Here is a 16835-nt window from a genome sequence, read left to right as displayed (position 1 = left end):
AACTCCTTCTATTTCCATCGAATGTCGGTCTCAGCGTCGACGCGGCGAAAAATGCACTGTTTGTTGTTTCAAGGACTGCAAATAGACGCGCCAGTCAAAACGGTGTTGTACGTGTATTGCAGTTTACAATTGGAGTGGACAAGTCTTATATGCATGCAGCAGATCTAAATGTGCCATTGACAGCAAGAAAGTATTGGACACCCAGCGACAGTCGGAGCTTGAACGGTGTCTTCTCGACAGTTAAAATGAGATCTCAATTCGCTGGCGCTCCAAACAGTGGCGGGCAGAGACTTGAGAAGACTCGCCATTGGTTAGCATCGCCGTCACTCAGGCTGGGAGCCTGGTATTTCAAGCAAGCTGTGCCAATGATCGAGGAAGTTGATGATGTTGGTGGTACAGCCTGCTTCGAGTATCGAGTATGAATTTAGCGGCCACGACTCTGTCCTCGATCGTCAATTCCTTGCGCGTGGTGGCGGCAAATAAGTACATACAACAGGTGATGTTTGCGCCTTGAGTCATGAATCCCATACTGTTCGCCTTGTGTATCGGTCTTGACGAGGTTTGGTATATTTTTTTGACTCTGAAGAAATATGACTGAGACCCTATTAGTACGCCCATCCCGACATTAGAAATCTGCAGGGTTGTGAGAAGGATGTCGACTCTCTACAAGACGTTCTTTTCTTGCGCTTCCCGCACGCACAAATTCTTAGCTTGAAGAGACAGGCAGCCACTCGGAAAGGCATCCTCGACTCGTTCACAGCGCACCTCCTGGAAAATGATTGCATCTCAAGGGGTGACCCGATTCTCATCTATTTCGCTGGCTACGGGCAGCGACTCAAAGGAGAGAGCAGAGAAGTAGATGCGCTCATTCCATTTGATTATGCGCCCGACGTTCCACCAATATTCGACGCTACTCTTCATCGACTTCTAAAAATGCTCGTCCAGACCAAAGGTCCTCATGTTGTTAGTTCTCCGTTCCTCTTCAAAGTAATTACTAAATGTTCCCAGACCCTTATTCTGGATTGCTGTTTTTCCCCAGTCTTCGCACTCTCCACCAACGTACGCCGGATCCAAACCCCCTCTTGGTTGTCCCATCTCGTCGACTCGGATCTCCGTCGCGAAGAGAATAATCTGGCTGATTATCATGGATTTTTCAGCGAAGACCAGCCATATGTGGTCATCGCTGCTAGCAATAGGAATAGGCACTGCAAGGAAACTCCAATGGGAGGGTTTTTTACTCAAAATATGGTTTCGATAATGCGGTCCTCTTGGCCGCTAAGCTGTCGAGAACTTACTGTGCTTACTCAACGTTGGGAAACAGGATCTCGCAGCCAGGTTTCGGTCTGCTATGGTCCGCATTTGGACCGACTGTTATGTACCACCCCAAAACTGCTTCCTATTGCGAAACTGCGGGTATTTTCCTCCAACATCGATCTCCATGCCAAGTCAACGGAGGATTCCGTCTTTCTTGTTTCAAGGAGAGGGAATGCAAATGTGGTAGTGTATGCAGCAAGCCAAAGCGAAGCACACATAGAACGCCTTGACCGAGTGACTGCTCAGTACGGTACCCCTCTCATACCGTTCGCATTGGCGAAAGCTGCCCAGGTGCTGAATGGCATCGCACGGTTCAATCACTACCTGAATCTTCGACCGTCCGCTGACCGACATTACTGGCACAGGGTCCAGCGGCGGCTCCTTCGATGGAGGAAATCTGGCTATCCATCGTTGTCTATAGAGGTATATCACTTCAGACCAGAGGATGAAGATGACGACCATGCATGGATCTCCCAAAATATTCTCCATAGTGGCGTCGCCCTTCTGGACCAAGTCCCAAACAACCACGTACTAGGCCTTAAACTCACCAACACCGGTGATCAAGCAATGTATCCTTATGTCCTACACTTCGACACGGGCACTTACGAAATAAATGTAGGCTGCAGTAATTGACGGTTCCCCCGCTGATCCACCACTAGGAATGGTACTCACCGTTTCGAGAAGACGAGGGCATGCCGCCAAATCTGCTGAAGCCAGACGAATCGCTGATCTTCGGACGCTGTCCCGATATGAATGCTTTGGCCTTAGACAATGCCGAGCCCTCGTTTCGCATAGTTCTGGATGAAGACAAAATAGAACGGACAGCAGAGGTGTTCAAGATTATTCTTGCGCAAAAGCCTATTGCTGTAGGCTACATGGCACAAGCTTCACCCATCACAAGCGGAGGGGAAAGATTCGAGAAAGTCGAGGTTCAAGAGGGAATTCCAGGCGTATGGCGAACAGAGACGGTAACACTCGCTGTACCAGCAAACTTCCGAAACGGCGGTCATCTGCATTCAAGCCCGCGCGCGGTACCTTTGGGTCTGTGGAGGAGAATCAAAGAAAAGGTGGCATATGCACTCCGAACCCTGTTTGGAAGCCAAAACCAGTCGAGGCTAGAATAGACGTCCCGGGCAGCCATGAGAAGAGGGTATGCGAAACTTACTAGTAGATTCAATCATGTCATAAGTATGGAATATGCAGACTTAAATTCCTGTACGAGTTTGGGTCTAGTAGCGTTACGGGAGTGCGAACGTGACAAAAAGAAAATTGGCGGCAACGTTTCCACCTTGTTTCCACCCAAATCGCCTTTTTTTAAGCTCCTCCACGTCCGTGGTCCCCAGTCTCGCTCCGTGGTCCCCAGTCTCGCAACTTTCCCACCGAGCAGAAGCTCTCGTTTATGCTCGTTGGGTTCAGCCTCAGCTTATCCGACTAGTCACACCACCCGGACTAACAATTTAAACAGGCGCCATTCCCAGATTTCTTCACGTACAACTCTACCTCCAGACGAGTTGGAGCTGAGTGTCATCTCGTAGCGCTGGTGCAGACGCCGCAGCGACGTCTTATTACTCAAAATCTTCCCGAACGACCATGCGAAGCGTGGTTTGTCATGTGTTACGTACCTCCTCTTGCTTGCGAACTTCTGAAGTCTTAGTCTTAGACTAAGTTACTGTTACTTCATGCAGCCAGGTAAGCAACTATATCGTACTGTCTCCATTTCCTCACTCGCAGAGCAGATCTGTCAGGCAGCTTAAATCAATTAATACCAAGTTGCGAACTCGTGCCGCGAAAGCTGTCTTTTGATGGAGCGTGCCAGTTTAAGCGCTGGAATAGGCAAAGTATAAGGGTACACAGGTTGCCTTGAACCCTGTTAATTATGCCTCCTCAATTGTTTGCCTTGTGCATTGGCCTTGACGAGGTGTGAGGATTATATGTGCTTCTAGAGTCTAACTCTTACTGATCTCATTAGTATGCACATCCCGAAATTGAAAATCTGCAAGGTTGCGTCAAGGACGTCAGTTCCCTTCAAGATGCACTCGAGTTACGCTTTCCCGGCGCTCAAATTCGCAGTCTGAAGAATCAGGAAGCCACTCGGAAGGGCATACTTGATTCCTTCACGGCGCATCTCGTAGAAAATGAAAATATATCGATGGGTGACCCGATTCTTGTATATTTCGCTGGCTATGGGCAACGACTAGAAGGGGAGGAAAGGGAAGTTGATGCGCTCATCCCCTATGACTACGCACCAGACATCCCACCCATATTCGACGCTACCATTCATGGACTTTTGCATGTGCTTGTCCAGACTAAAGGTCTTAATGTCGTCAGTCCTGATGCATATTGTTTTGAAGCTTTTTGCTCATATTTCACAGACGCTTATTTTAGATTGTTGCTTTTCCCCCGTCTTAGCGCTGTCGAATGTACGCCGAATCGTAGATCCCTCGTGGTCGTCCCATCTAGTGGATTTCCGTCGTGAAAACAATCTGGCGGGCTATGGTGGATTCTTCAACGACGATCAAGCATATGTGTCTATTGCTGCCAGCAGCAAGCATAGGCATTGCAACGACTCTGCGGCGGGTGGCTTTTTTACTCAGGATATGGTTTTGGCGATGCGTTCCTCTTGGCCGTTAAGCTGCCGGGAGCTTACCGTGCTCACTCAAAGGTGGGAAACAAGTACCAGAGGCCAGGTTTCCGTCTGCTATGGTCCATATCTGGACCGACTTCTCTATATGCTCCCGGAACTTCATGTGATCGCAAAACTGCGTGTCTTCACGAACGTCGATCTCAGCCCCCATTTACCGGAAAAGTCCGAATCGGATGCATTTTGCCTTGTTTCGAGCAGATGGAACTTGAACACAAATGTGGTAGTACATCCATCGAGACAAAGCACGGCGAACATTCAGCGCCTCGATCGACTGACTGCTCGATACGGCACCCGTTTAGTGTCATTCCCATTGAGGAAAGTTCCACAGGTCCTGAATGGCGTTGCGCGGTTCAACCACTACCTGAATCTTCGCCCATCGTTAACCAAATATTCTTGCGTCGAGCGGCTCTCAGGCTTGCGACGGGGAAAACACAACTCCCAATCATCGTCTGTCGAGGTATACCACTTTAAACCAGATGGCGAGGACGGCGCGTGGATTTCTGATAACATTCTACACGATGGTGTTGTCCATTTGGACAATGTTCCAAATGACCACTTACTAGGACTCAAAATCACTAATATTAGCGACCAGGCCATGTATCCTTACGTCCTACACTTCGATACGGACACATACGAAATAAACGTAAGGTTCCGTCTCAATGGTTGCCCAACTGATTCTTCACCAGGTATTGTACTCCCCATTTCGCGAGGGCGAGGGTTTGCCACCAAAGCTGCTGAAACCACACGAATCGTTGATTTTTGGTCGCTGCCCTAATCCGGATGATCTGGGCTTCGATATTCCCGAGATTCCTTTTGGCATTTTTCTAGATGAGGACAAAACAGAACGAACAGCAGAAATCATCAAGGTGATCCTTGCGCAAAAGCCTATCGCTGTCGGCTATATGGCGCAAGCTTCACCCATGACAAGTGGAGAGGAAAGAGGTGGGAACTTGAACCCCGAGGTCCACGAAGAGATTCCAGGCGTATGGCGAACAGAAACGGTAACTTTCGCCGTGCCAGCAAACTTCCGAAACGGCAACTATGCGCATTCAAGTTCCCGTGCGTTGCCTTTGGGTCTTTGGAGGAGACTGAAGCGCAAGGTGGAAGAACTGCTCAGCATTTTGTCGGAAGGAGCAAAGTAACAGAGATGTAAGACCAAGGCAAAAAAACGGCTTGTAGTGGTAGTATAGCGTATTGTTAATACTTTGTGCCGCCCTCTCACAACACGCGGAGTATGATGGCGTTTGCCGTCAAGCTGAAGGACTACAACCTCGTACTAGTAAATCGCGCGAAAAGCGACGCGTGAAGGTCGGGGCCCAGATGAAGCGCCAGACGCAGAGTCTGTGTCCTAGTCTAAGCCTGGCCTTGCACAGTTTCCATGTGTTCACTTTCGTTCAATGTCGTAGTGACGTACGTCACATGTGACATGTCCAACCCTCACTTCTTCATTTCCCATCGCAGACCAAATCAATGAATACCGCGTTGCAAACTCGTTCCGCCAACGAAAGCTGTTTGTTGACTACATAATATGGAGCAGTGGATGGCGGTTGAAGTGCTGTAATGAACAATATAAGGTTTCCATAAAGGTGCGATGGTGGCCTTCAATTGATTATGCCTCCCAAACTGTTCGCCTTCTGTATTGGAATTGACGAGGTTCACTATAATCTTTTAGGCTCACCTGGTAGTGCTGAGACTATGGTTAGTATACAGATTCTCGGATCAAGAATCTGCAAGGATGCGCAAAAGATGTCTGCTCCCTAGAAGACGCTCTTCTATTGCAGTACCCGGACGCAGAAATTGTCAGCTTGACGAATCAGGCAGCTACTCGAAAAAACATACTCGACTCGCTCAAGGTGCACCTCACTGAGAATACCGATATTTCGCAGGATGACCCGATTCTCGTTTATTTCTCTGGGTACGGAACACGGTTCTCAGAAAGGGAGAGGGATGTGGATGCGCTTGTACCGCATGATTATTCACTGGAGGTGCCACCTATATTCGACTTTACTCTCCATGGACTTTTCGAGGCGCTCGTCCAGACGAAGGGTCCCAATGTCGTCAGTTCTCACTTATGTTTCTTTCAAAAGCTGGTTGTTGAATGCTCTCCAGACAGTTATTCTGGATTGTTGTTTCTCCGCGAAGCTAACACTGTCCATTGTCAACATACGTCGAATCCAAGCCCCCTCTTGGTCGTCCCACCTTGTAGATCTCCGTCGTGAAAATACTCTGGCTGACTACCGCGGATTCTTCGCCGATAGCCCACCATACGTGCTTATCGTTGCCAGCAGTAAACATAAACATTGCGGCGAAACTCAAGAAGGAGGGTTTTTTACTCAGGATATGGTTTCGGCAATGTGGTCCTCTTGGCCATTAAGTTGTCGAGAAGTCAACGTGCTTACCCAGAACTGGGAAACAGGCACCCGAGCTCAAGTCTCTAACTGCTATGGTCCATACCTGGACCGACTCCTCCTTATGCCCCCAAAACTTCTTCCTATCGCAAAACTACGCATATCTTCCCCTGATATCGATCTTGGTGCTACTTCAGCGGAGGATTCCCTATTTCTTGTCTCAAGAAGATGGAACGCGAATATAGTAGTGCATGCCTCGAGCCAAGGCGAAGCAAACATCCAACGCCTTGACCGAGTGACAGCTCGATATGGTACCCGTTTGATCCCATTCGCACTGGCAAAAGCTTCTCAGGTGCTGGATGGCGTCGCACGGTTCAACTACTACCTCAATCTTCGCCCATCCACTGATAAACCTTCCTGGGTGCAGCGGCTCTTTCGATGGAGACAATCCAACTCTTCCCCGTTCTCTATCGAGGCATATCACTTCCGACGAGACGAAGACAACAACGACGAGAACAACGACGCATGGGTCTCTGAAAATATTCTCCATAATGGCGTTGCCTTTCTGGACAACGTTCCAAACAACCATGCCATTGGCCTCAAAATCACCAACACCAGTGACCAGGCCATGTACCCATACGTCGTAGGCTTTGATACAGACACTTATGAAATCAATGTAAGGTGCAGTTTTGAATGGTTGCCCGCCTGATCCATGCCTAGGAACTATACTCACCATTGCGTCAGGATGAGTGTTCGGAACCAAAGCTGTTGAAGCCAAATGAATCGCTGATCTTTGGTCACTGTCCGGCTTCGACTGCCCCAACCTTCTACGTTCCCGAGACTCCTTTCCGTATTACTCTTGACAAAGACAAAGTGGAACGAACGGCCGAGATCTTCAAGATTATCCTCGCACAAAAACCAGTTGTTTTACGCTACATGGAACAAGCTCCGCCCATCACAAGCGCAGAGGAAAGAACCAGGGGGGCCTACGCTCACGAGGAGATTCCAGGCGTATGGCAAACGGACACAATAACATTTGCAGTTCCGGAAAACTTTAGCAATGGCGGTCACCTGCGTTCGAACCTAAACACAAGCTCAAGGTCTTCGGGGCTTTGGAATAGATTTAAAGACTATGTATTTGACATCCTGTTTGGAAAATAGCAGCAGTCTCGTTTACGATACTGGCATGTGGGCAAGTTTCAATTGGAAAGCAACGCGTGAAGGTCTGTGAAGGTCGAGGCACAGATGTTTCGCGCGCGCGCTTTCTGCAAGTTATGGTACCGCAGTTCCCCAGCATGATACATTTATTGTTGTAGACGCTAGAGCAGTGACTGCTGTTTGCTCGAAACAGGAGATAGCTTCTTCAAAAGCTGCAGTGGAGGTCATCAACAAACCTCCAATGCCACGTGATCGAACACGAGGTGCCGGCAACCGCGGTTCTTCTCAGAGTTGCTTCTCTGCTTCCCAATCTCATGTCGCGCCACAGGCCAGTGACGCCAGACCCATACCCGCAACAACAATACGCGTCTGTCCCTCGCTCTCCCCAAAGTCCTAGGAGTGCATATACACAACGGACGGCGCCGTCACGTGCGGGCACAGAGGCCACCAATCGACCAGGGATTATTCATGGGGTTGCGACTGGGAATATCGGAGCGGACTATGGGCCATACTCGGTGCGTTGGTGGAGTTGTCGCTACATGCTTTTTGACTGACTAGTAACCAAAAAGTATGACCCAAGCTTAAATCGAGCAGCGCCTGGAGAGGGAACGCGACTACGCAAGTCCCCTTCTGCTCCTCGACCAAATTTGGCAAGGACGGCGACCGTTAACACAAAGTTTGAACAAAACCTTGATCTTGACGATGCCCTCCACAATCCAGACCCAGTCGCTGATGCACGGCGCGACCGCAAGTTTGACGTGTTTTCCTCTCGAGGATGGATCAACGCAACTGCCCTCGTGGTGCTGTTTGGCGGCATGCTCATGTTGTTTGCGGGCTATCCAATACTCTGGCATTATACCCACCCCCGTTCACATATAACGGGCTTTAATATCGGCGGTATAAACGCCACTGGCCAGGTTCCCCAGCTCTCCAGCTTTCCTCGGATGATAGACCAGGATACCCCACAGTCGGCCTATTCCTATCGCGGAACTGATGGCAAGAAATACAATCTGGTATTTAGGTGCGATGGGCTCTATTCTGCCTCTTCATTTCTCATCGGCGCTTAGCGATGAGTTCAACGTCGAAGGACGGTCATTTTACCCCGGTGACGACCCATATTGGGAAGGTGAGCCGAGGCTTTCTTGTGAAAGTTTGCGCTGCTCTAACTTGGCCCAGCCGTCGATCTACATTACTGGCCCACGGTATGGCATCAATCAACCAACTTTATTGGTACCGACCTCATCCATAGGGAGACCTTGAATGGTATGATCCCAGCGCGATTACAACGAAGGACGGTAAACTGGTCATAACCATGACCGAAGTAAAAAATCACGACCTCAACTTTATGAGTGGTGAGTGTGTTTATATGCAATCAGCCTTCTTGTTGACGCATTTCTAGGAATGCTGCAGTCATGGAACAAAGTCTGTTTCACTACAGGATATGTGGAGATGTCGATTAGTTTGCCTGGTGCTCCCTCACAGCCGGGATTTTGGCCAGGAGCGTGGATGATGGGCAATCTAGGTCGTGCAGGATATGGTGCAACCACAGAGGGAATGTGGCCGTATAGGTATTTGCTGTTCCATCTTCTCTTCGTCTTTCTTACCGACTCCAAAGTTATGACACTTGTGATCTTGGTACATTCCCCAACCAAACGACACATGACGGTCAACCTTCAGCCGTGTTCGACGACAAGTTGAGCTTTCTCCCCGGCCAACGACTCTCAGCGTGCACTTGCCCTGGATCTGACCATCCAGGGCCTTCTACCTCAACAGGACGCGGGGTACCCGAAATCGATATTCTTGAAGCACAAGTCGAGATTGAAGGGACAGCGCCATTCTTCCGAGGCCAAGTTTCTCAAAGCTACCAAATCGCACCGTATGGATTCAACCATCATTTCCGCAACTCAAGCGATGTTACTCCGATCGTGAACCATACAAACAGCAAGTTTAATTCCTACACAGGCAACCAATACCAGGAGTCGGTGTCGGTTGTGTCCTATATCGAGGACCAATTTTATGACGGCAACGCCTATGCGCCGTATGGCCTCGAGTGGTATTCGAACCCGTCAAAACGTTCGAGCGGATATATCAACTGGCTCTCCAATGGCGTGAAGACATGGACGCTGACGCCAGACACGATTGGCCCCAATGACGACTCGCAGGTCTCGGGCCGGTTGATTACCGAAGAGCCGATGGTTTGTTTTCCTCAAAGTTGTGCTCGAATGTAATTGACCCTAGAACAGTATCTGGTCTTGAACCTGGGCATGTCGCCGAGCTTCCAGCAACAAGATTTCAATGCTATGAAGTTCCCTGCTCAAATGCGAATTGGTAAATAGGTATCGATTCTTGACTGAATGTGTTCTTATGCGCGACAGACTATGTTCGTGTCTACCAGCAGAGCGGCATCAAAGACGGAGTGACCTGCAACCCACCGAGCCGTCCAACCTCAGACTACATCAACCGACATATAGCGGCATATTCAAACCCGAATCTAACGACGTTTGCGCAGGCTGGCTACACTTTCCCACGAAACAGCCTATACGATGGATGCTGATGAACATTACTGACTTATGCTGTATCTTAGAGACGCATTCACTTGTACACTTAGCCACATCCACGGACTATGCATTTATGACGCTGTTTGGCCGCGGCCGACTAAGATGATGTCACATTGTGTCACCCCCGCGACTTGACGTTCTCCACGACTGAGCGTCGTGCAGTGGGCGGTCGATGCCGCGTTTACTCGTCCAGATAGCCTCCTACAACACCAACCTCCAAGGCGATGATGGGGTTCCGCAGAGTCTCGTTGATTGGCTCAGCCCGACTCTCCAGGTTAGACTGTGGTTTGCGTTTTAGAGCACAACAGCTCACCCATTCAACAGGTGTCCAATTTCCTCTCGCACCCACAACATCCCGCCGACATAATTGCTGTCGGGTTCCAGGAGCTTCTGCCCCTCCATCTCGGGCGTGAGTCGTTTTCCCCATGCGTCAATCCATTCCTCACCCCTGGCTGGCAGTATCTGGCCTCTCGAAGAAGGTCATACAGAACCGCGACGCCCATATTCAAGGCCAGATTGAGACATTCACAAACGAGAAATACGGGCTAGTGAACAAGGTCGTCAATGGCGGAGTTGCCTTGCTTGTCTATGCCCGCGATGGCGGGGTTGCGCGCTCTGCTTGCGATATCCAAACGACATGGACGGGGACTGGCCCTGGCTATATGGGCAACAAGGGCGCTGTTGCGGTCCGCTTTCGCGTGCCAGGGGACGATGGAGGGGTTGGAGAAACTTTCACGTTCGTTGTTTCGCCTTTTCCCCATGTTCTACGCTGACTATACCTCAAGTTTCATATGTGCCCATCTAACTGCCCACTCCGAGAAACTGCGGCAACGCATCGCTGACTGGCACCACATCGTTGGCACACTCCTCTTTCCGTCGCTGACAGGCGGGGAGTCAACCACTGTTTACCACACGTCCCATCTATTCCTGTTAGGAGACCTCAACTTCCGTGTAGTGCTGCCTCCGGAACATCCTTTAAAGGGCGTGTCAAGTGCGATTGGACAGGCTCTCTCGCAACAAAGTGCTCGAGATGCGTTCAAGGAATACGATCAACTCCTAGTTGAGCGCCGACAGCCCTCGAATAACCTCTTTGTTGGCCTGCGTGAGGGCGAGTTCTGGAAGTTCAAGTGCAGCTACAAGTATCATATCGGCCACGCGGATCGTTACAGGTAAAACAAGTGTCTTTTACTTCGTTGTCAAACTCAAAGCCTGGGCAGCGAGAAGCGGAGTCCGGCCTGGACGGATCGAATACTTTATACTACCTACCTGGACTCGCCAGCGACACCAGACGACTCTGTGATCACGAATGTCCTCTATACCTCGATACCAGGCTACACCACATCAGACCATGTCTGTGCCAAATCACCCATATTCTGTTAATTTGACCCGAGTAATACAGAAACCCATTGTAGCTATGCTCCTCCTTCCGGAGTCCGACGCAGGAAACACATCAGACTCGCCTCCGCTGCTGCGTCTCCCCGCTGACTATGTGCCAACACCTGACCCCCATGCTACACTGAAGCGCTACATCGGCCGAGTACTGGACCGGCTCGTTGGTCGACTCTGGTGGCTGTTGACGCTTCTTGGCGCCGGCTCAACCGTAATGGGCCTCTTCAATTTTGTTCTTGGAGTCAGCGCATGGGGCTGGTGGCGCGCAAAGGCTGGCGATGGCGTTGTTTGATGTGGACTAACTTATTTGGTGTTTATGGTGCTTTAGTGGATCACGGACTTGTTGGAAAAGTAGTTTATTGTATGATTTTGTCTTGTTGTTTTCAAAGTGTACTGTAACACAGCCAACACACACGAATTCGTGAAGAAATCACGTGGTCGCGGCTGCACCTCAATGCCATCTATTATCGCAGATCCTTCTGTACCTAGCTGATTACTATGTTCGACGTATTGTGTTCATAGGTAGTTAGCAGCATCTAAATAAAAAACCATCATGGACTGGGAGCAGAAATCACAACCCGCGGAGCCTGTTGCTTGCCCACGGACTGCGCTGCTAAATCTGCATCAACTAGTGTCGCATCGCGTTCAGGGTGGTCGGGAATGACGGAGGCTCCCTCCTCTGCATCGGTCACGACGACGTGACTGGTCGGCAGGCGGACGAGGCTGACGCAGGTGAAGGAAATAACGATGCTGCCGAGGGAAACGAGGAATATTGCTTTCGGAAACGACGCGACGGTCTTGATGAAGACGAGGCCGTAGATGGACGGGCCGAGGATCTGGGCACTGAGTGCCTGGATAACACTCAGCCCGCCAAACAGCTTGCCTGATTCGTCCCGCCCGCCGTTTTGGCTCTTGTACAGTTCAAGAGCGACGCTCTGCATGCCGGGGGTGAAGCCAGAGCCGAAGGAAGATATGATTGTTGCGCCGGTGAATGAGAGCCCTGTTGAAGCCAATGGCATTGCGGTGTAGGAGATGATGTCAACAGCAAGCGAGGCCTTTGCTAGGCTGAGATCAAAGGAGGGAGAATGGTGGGATCGTTGAGAGGAAATGAGTGGCTGGCTCTCGGGGCTTTGTCGCTGGGGAGAGCCCTTCAGGAACCTGATCAACACTGATGAAGGTATGAAAGTGTAACGAGTTGGAATAGTGAGACGAACGAGGCAAGATAACGGCCATATATATAGCTCTTGTAACCCCGGCAATTGTTAAGAAGTAGCCAAGCTAGAGAGTAGTAATCAGACTCAGGAAGCCACACAGAAACTACGCACGTATTCACTCGTCCATCCAAATTTCTGCATCATGTACTGCACTTTGAAAGTCATAGATCCCTGATTGGGTGAGTGAAACTCTCTTTTTGCAAATACCCTTACCATTATAGAGATTGCGAATGCATATGCGAGCGCCAGGAGACAGAGATTCCAGTCCCATTTGCGACCTTTCAGCGGGACGACACCCGATACAGGCCCCGGAAGGAAAATGAGTATTGGTCTGAGGAAGCCAAAAATCCGCTGGACTCGTGAGAGGAGAGTGGGCTCTTGTTCGTTGCGCAAACGGATAGTTTCACGATGAATCACTTTAGCAGCATTCATGTCGCTTTGCGAGAGCGATTCCGGGAGTAGTAACAAGGCGAGGAGCGCGTAAGCTACGTGGACTGCTGTAGCAAGATAGAAGACGGAAAGTAGATTTCCAGTGGACCTATAATCTGTCAGTGAAAGTACTCGCGTGGGACTATTTGACCATACTTGACGAGGAGACCGCCCAAAGTTGGTCCGATACCCAAACCAGCGAATACAGTTCCCAGGAAGAGAGAGAAAGTTCGTGATCGTTTGGCTGGTTCCACCACGTCTGCGAGATAAGCATGACTGGCAGCACTAGCCGTCGAAAAACCTGATTGATCAGAAATAATAAGCGAAGATGAGCAAGCCTTACCCCCCAAGCAGCCTTCCAGTATTGGGCCCACGAGGAGGAACCAATAGCCCCCGGGGATCCACGTGAAGTTCTTCGTTACGAAAATGAAAAGGCAGTCGTTGAACAGCAGACCCAGGAGGGTAAGTCCAAGGATCTTGGTACGGCCAAAACGATCCGAGAAAGAACCCCACCAGCCAGTCGTGAGGCAACCAAGAACGCCCATCGAGGCGGTGATGGCTGAAATGCGTCACCTTAACGAAGGAAACACGCTCAATGGGTGCCTCACCTGTGCTTAATTTGGCTACGGCGGCTGAGACAACTGGGTCTGCAGTACACTCTTTCACTGGATATTCGTGCGCAGTGGCGATTTCGAAGGAAACAGGTATTTCATTTGCGATGGTTGGAGGTGGGACGGCGGGTGGAACATAACTGGCGACGGCTTCAAAGATTTCTGGCTTGTGAACTGAGCATGCAAGGAGCGTGTAAACCTCAACCTTGGGGGCTAGCGTGGCGCTCATAGCAATCGTCGAGAATGGAGTGGCCACCAAGAGCCTGCTGAGCGTCAGAGGTCGCGGATAAGCCTATCAGAGACGCTCTGACCACCAAGCTGACGGTCGCTTGTACCAGGGAAGCTTTCGTCGTGCAGTAAAATCGTCGGAGACTCCTTGGACATCTGTTTTGGTGGGTCAAAACTGGCGGAGACCCGCCGGAAAAGGCATCCGAACCGTCTACAAGCGTGTCCTCGCGGTTATGCAGTAATTGGTCGAAAACCTCCTCGTCGACTGGGCCATCGGGAAGCATGGCGTCCGCGTAGTTTACTGGGCGAGAACGGGAGCGGGAGCGCGACATGGCTGCGCTGGAAAAACGGGTGGGCGTGTGCCCCGTGCCACCAGATGGAGACTATCTGCATTTTTGATGAGATAATGGGCTTCCTCAAGTTGTGATGCGTGACTAATGACTGATCTCGAAATCCTCAGGATTATGGCAAATACCGACAAAAACTAACTTTAGCTTCGCTTGTCCTTTCCAAACAGGATGTCAAATACATGTAAATCTATTCCAAAGCCCCGGAGACCTTGTGTTTGTGTTTGAACGCAGGTGACCGCCATTCCTAAAGTTTTCCGGAACTGCAAATGTTATTGTGTCCGTTTGCCAAACGCCTGGAATCTCCTCGTGAGCGTAGGCCCCCCTGGTTCTTTCCTCTCCGCTTGTGATGGGCGGAGTTTGTTCCATGTAGCGTAAAACAACTGGTTTTTGTGCGAGGATGATCTTGAAGATCTCGGCCGTTCGTTCCACTTTGTCTTCGTCCAGAATCAGACAGAAGGGAGTCTCGGGAGCGTAGAAGGTTGGGGCAGTCGAAGCCGGACAGCGACCAAAGATCAGCGATTCGTTTGGCTTCAACAGCTTTGGTTCCAAACACTTGTCCTGGCGCAATGGCGAGTACAGTTCCTAGGCATGGATCAGTCGGGTAGCTATCCAAAACTGCACCTTACATTGATTTCATAAGTGTCTGTATCAAAGCCTACGACGTATGGGTACATGGCCTGGTCACTGGTGTTGGTGATTTTGAGGCCAATGACATGGTCGTTTGGAACGTTGTCCAGAAAGGCAACGCCATTATGGAGAATATTTTCAGAGACCCATGCGTCGTTGTTCTCGTCACTGTTGTCTTCGTCTCGTCGGAAGTGATATGCCTCGATAGAGAACGGGGAAGAGTTGGATTTTCTCCATCGAAAGAGCCGCTGCACCCAGGAAGGTTTGTCAGTGGATGGGCGAAGATTGAGGTAGTAGTTGAACCGTGCGACGCCATCCAGCACCTGAGAAGCTTTTGCCAGTGCGAATGGGATCAAACGGGTACCATATCGAGCTGTCACTCGGTCAAGGCGTTGGATGTTTGCTTCGCCTTGGCTCGAGGCATGCACTACTATATTCGCGTTCCATCTTCTTGAGACAAGAAATAGGGAATCCTCCGCTGAAGTAGCACCAAGATCGATATCAGGGGAAGATATGCGTAGTTTTGCGATAGGAAGAAGTTTTGGGGGCATAAGGAGGAGTCGGTCCAGGTATGGACCATAGCAGTTAGAGACTTGAGCTCGGGTGCCTGTTTCCCAGTTCTGGGTAAGCACGTTGACTTCTCGACAACTTAATGGCCAAGAGGACCGCATTGCCGAAACCATATCCTGAGTAAAAAACCCTCCTTCTTGAGTTTCGCCGCAATGTTTATGTTTACTGCTGGCAACGATAAGCACGTATGGTGGGCTATCGGCGAAGAATCCGCGGTAGTCAGCCAGAGTATTTTCACGACGGAGATCTACAAGGTGGGACGACCAAGAGGGGGCTTGGATTCGACGTATGTTGACAATGGACAGTGTTAGCTTCGCGGAGAAACAACAATCCAGAATAACTGTCTGGAGAGCATTCAACAACCAGCTTTTGAAAGAAACATAAGTGAGAACTGACGACATTGGGACCCTTGGTCTGCACGAGGCGAGCTGAAAAGTCCATGGAGAGTAAAGTCGAATATAGGTGGAATCTCCGGTGAATAATCATGCGGTACAAGCGCATCCACATCCCTCTCCGCTTCTTCGAATCGCGTCCCGTACCCAGAGAAATAGACGAGAATCGGGTCATCCCGCGAAATATGAGTATTCTCAGTGAGGTGCACCTTTAGCGAGTCGAGTATGTTTTTTCGAGTGGCTGCCTGATTCGTCAAGCTGATAATCTCTGCGTCCGGGTAGTGCAACAGAAGAACGTCCTGTAGAGAGCTGACATCTTTCGCGCATCCTTGCAGCTTCTTAATTCGAGGATATGTGTACTAAGCAGAGTCTTAGTGCTACTAGCTAGGCCCCAAAATGAGACTGCACCTCGTCAATTCCAATGCACAAGGCGAACAGTTTGCCAGTGGGAGATTCGGGAGGCATGAGTCAAGAGAAAAAAAGTCGCCCGTTTCAAAGTTGACGGTTTTGCTATCGATTAAACCGAGCTGATAGTAAACTTACCCCAAACCTGAACTGGGGACCCGATGTCCGTGAGTGAAAAGTTGCGCTGGAAGACGTGCAATGCCAAAAAAAATGAGGCTTCAAAAGCTTGAGAGGATTCAGAACTCAAGCCAAAGTTAGGACAGCACACCGTGACGCCGCCAGGAGTCTCACGCCATAAGTATAAACGAGCCTTGATAGGCCTTGATCAACACGCCTTAGGGTGGAGGTGACGGAGGTCTTGCACAGGTCGCTCACGGGGATAGGGATAGAATTACCGCAGTGGTCACGGTGTTACGGTACACGGTGAAGGAGGGTGGGAACAATGTTTGTAGCATGCCTATGCCTTCTTCATTTTGTCCAGTTTTCAAGTTGGATACAGTCCAACCGTGACCTGGTCAGTTTCCATTCACTCGCCCAAATACGCCAGACCAGCGAAACGGAGGTTTACTACCTACTAACAGATCACTTTCAAATCGGC

At 50.1% G+C, this 16835-nt stretch overlaps 5 protein-coding genes across 5 annotated transcripts; 4 read left to right on the top strand and 1 right to left on the bottom strand.

Moving 5' to 3' along the window:
• Nucleotides 1–517: 517 nt before the first annotated feature.
• MIND_01011300 (uncharacterized protein) lies at nucleotides 518–2438 on the top strand (the record flags this gene model as incomplete). The annotated part of the gene is made up of 4 exons (XM_037366708.1): nucleotides 518–559; nucleotides 610–963; nucleotides 1009–1929; nucleotides 1974–2438. 4 exons carry the CDS (start codon nucleotides 518–520, stop codon nucleotides 2436–2438), a joined length of 1782 nt encoding a protein of 593 aa, XP_037216102.1.
• A 752-nt stretch (nucleotides 2439–3190) lies between these two features.
• Nucleotides 3191–5100, top strand: MIND_01011200 (uncharacterized protein; the record flags this gene model as incomplete). Its single annotated transcript, XM_037366707.1, has 4 exons — nucleotides 3191–3232; nucleotides 3284–3637; nucleotides 3687–4601; nucleotides 4645–5100. 4 exons carry the CDS (start codon nucleotides 3191–3193, stop codon nucleotides 5098–5100), a joined length of 1767 nt encoding a protein of 588 aa, XP_037216101.1.
• Nucleotides 5101–5569: 469 nt separating this feature from the next.
• On the top strand, nucleotides 5570–7427 carry MIND_01011100 (uncharacterized protein; the record flags this gene model as incomplete). Its single annotated transcript, XM_037366706.1, has 5 exons — nucleotides 5570–5656; nucleotides 5740–6015; nucleotides 6068–6982; nucleotides 7027–7317; nucleotides 7365–7427. The coding sequence occupies 5 exons, from the start codon at nucleotides 5570–5572 to the stop codon at nucleotides 7425–7427; spliced, it is 1632 nt and encodes a 543-aa protein (XP_037216100.1).
• A 342-nt stretch (nucleotides 7428–7769) lies between these two features.
• Nucleotides 7770–11703, top strand: MIND_01011000 (Beta-glucan synthesis-associated protein SKN1; the record flags this gene model as incomplete). Its single annotated transcript, XM_037366705.1, has 15 exons — nucleotides 7770–7979; nucleotides 8034–8485; nucleotides 8532–8590; nucleotides 8641–8666; nucleotides 8714–8816; nucleotides 8864–9032; nucleotides 9080–9659; nucleotides 9708–9792; nucleotides 9840–9963; nucleotides 10185–10296; nucleotides 10347–10431; nucleotides 10482–10758; nucleotides 10808–11191; nucleotides 11240–11372; nucleotides 11422–11703. The coding sequence occupies exons 1-15, from the start codon at nucleotides 7779–7781 to the stop codon at nucleotides 11701–11703; spliced, it is 3072 nt and encodes a 1023-aa protein (XP_037216099.1). The 5' UTR covers nucleotides 7770–7778.
• Nucleotides 11704–11962: 259 nt separating this feature from the next.
• MIND_01010900 (MFS domain-containing protein) lies at nucleotides 11963–16297 on the bottom strand (the record flags this gene model as incomplete). The annotated part of the gene is made up of 13 exons (XM_037366704.1): nucleotides 11963–12579; nucleotides 12626–12689; nucleotides 12737–12796; nucleotides 12839–13163; nucleotides 13211–13355; nucleotides 13398–13613; nucleotides 13663–13928; nucleotides 13977–14049; nucleotides 14102–14232; nucleotides 14452–14825; nucleotides 14870–15780; nucleotides 15837–16191; nucleotides 16241–16297. 13 exons carry the CDS (start codon nucleotides 16295–16297, stop codon nucleotides 11963–11965), a joined length of 3594 nt encoding a protein of 1197 aa, XP_037216098.1.
• Nucleotides 16298–16835: the final 538 nt, after the last annotated feature.

Source organism: Mycena indigotica (assembly GCF_014461135.1).
Source record: "Mycena indigotica strain 171206Taipei chromosome Unknown Mind.scaff0009, whole genome shotgun sequence".
Classification (NCBI taxonomy): Eukaryota; Fungi; Basidiomycota; class Agaricomycetes; order Agaricales; family Mycenaceae; genus Mycena; species Mycena indigotica.
The sequence above is the reverse complement of the archived record's forward strand: the minus strand, read 5'-3'. Positions and strand labels throughout refer to the sequence as shown.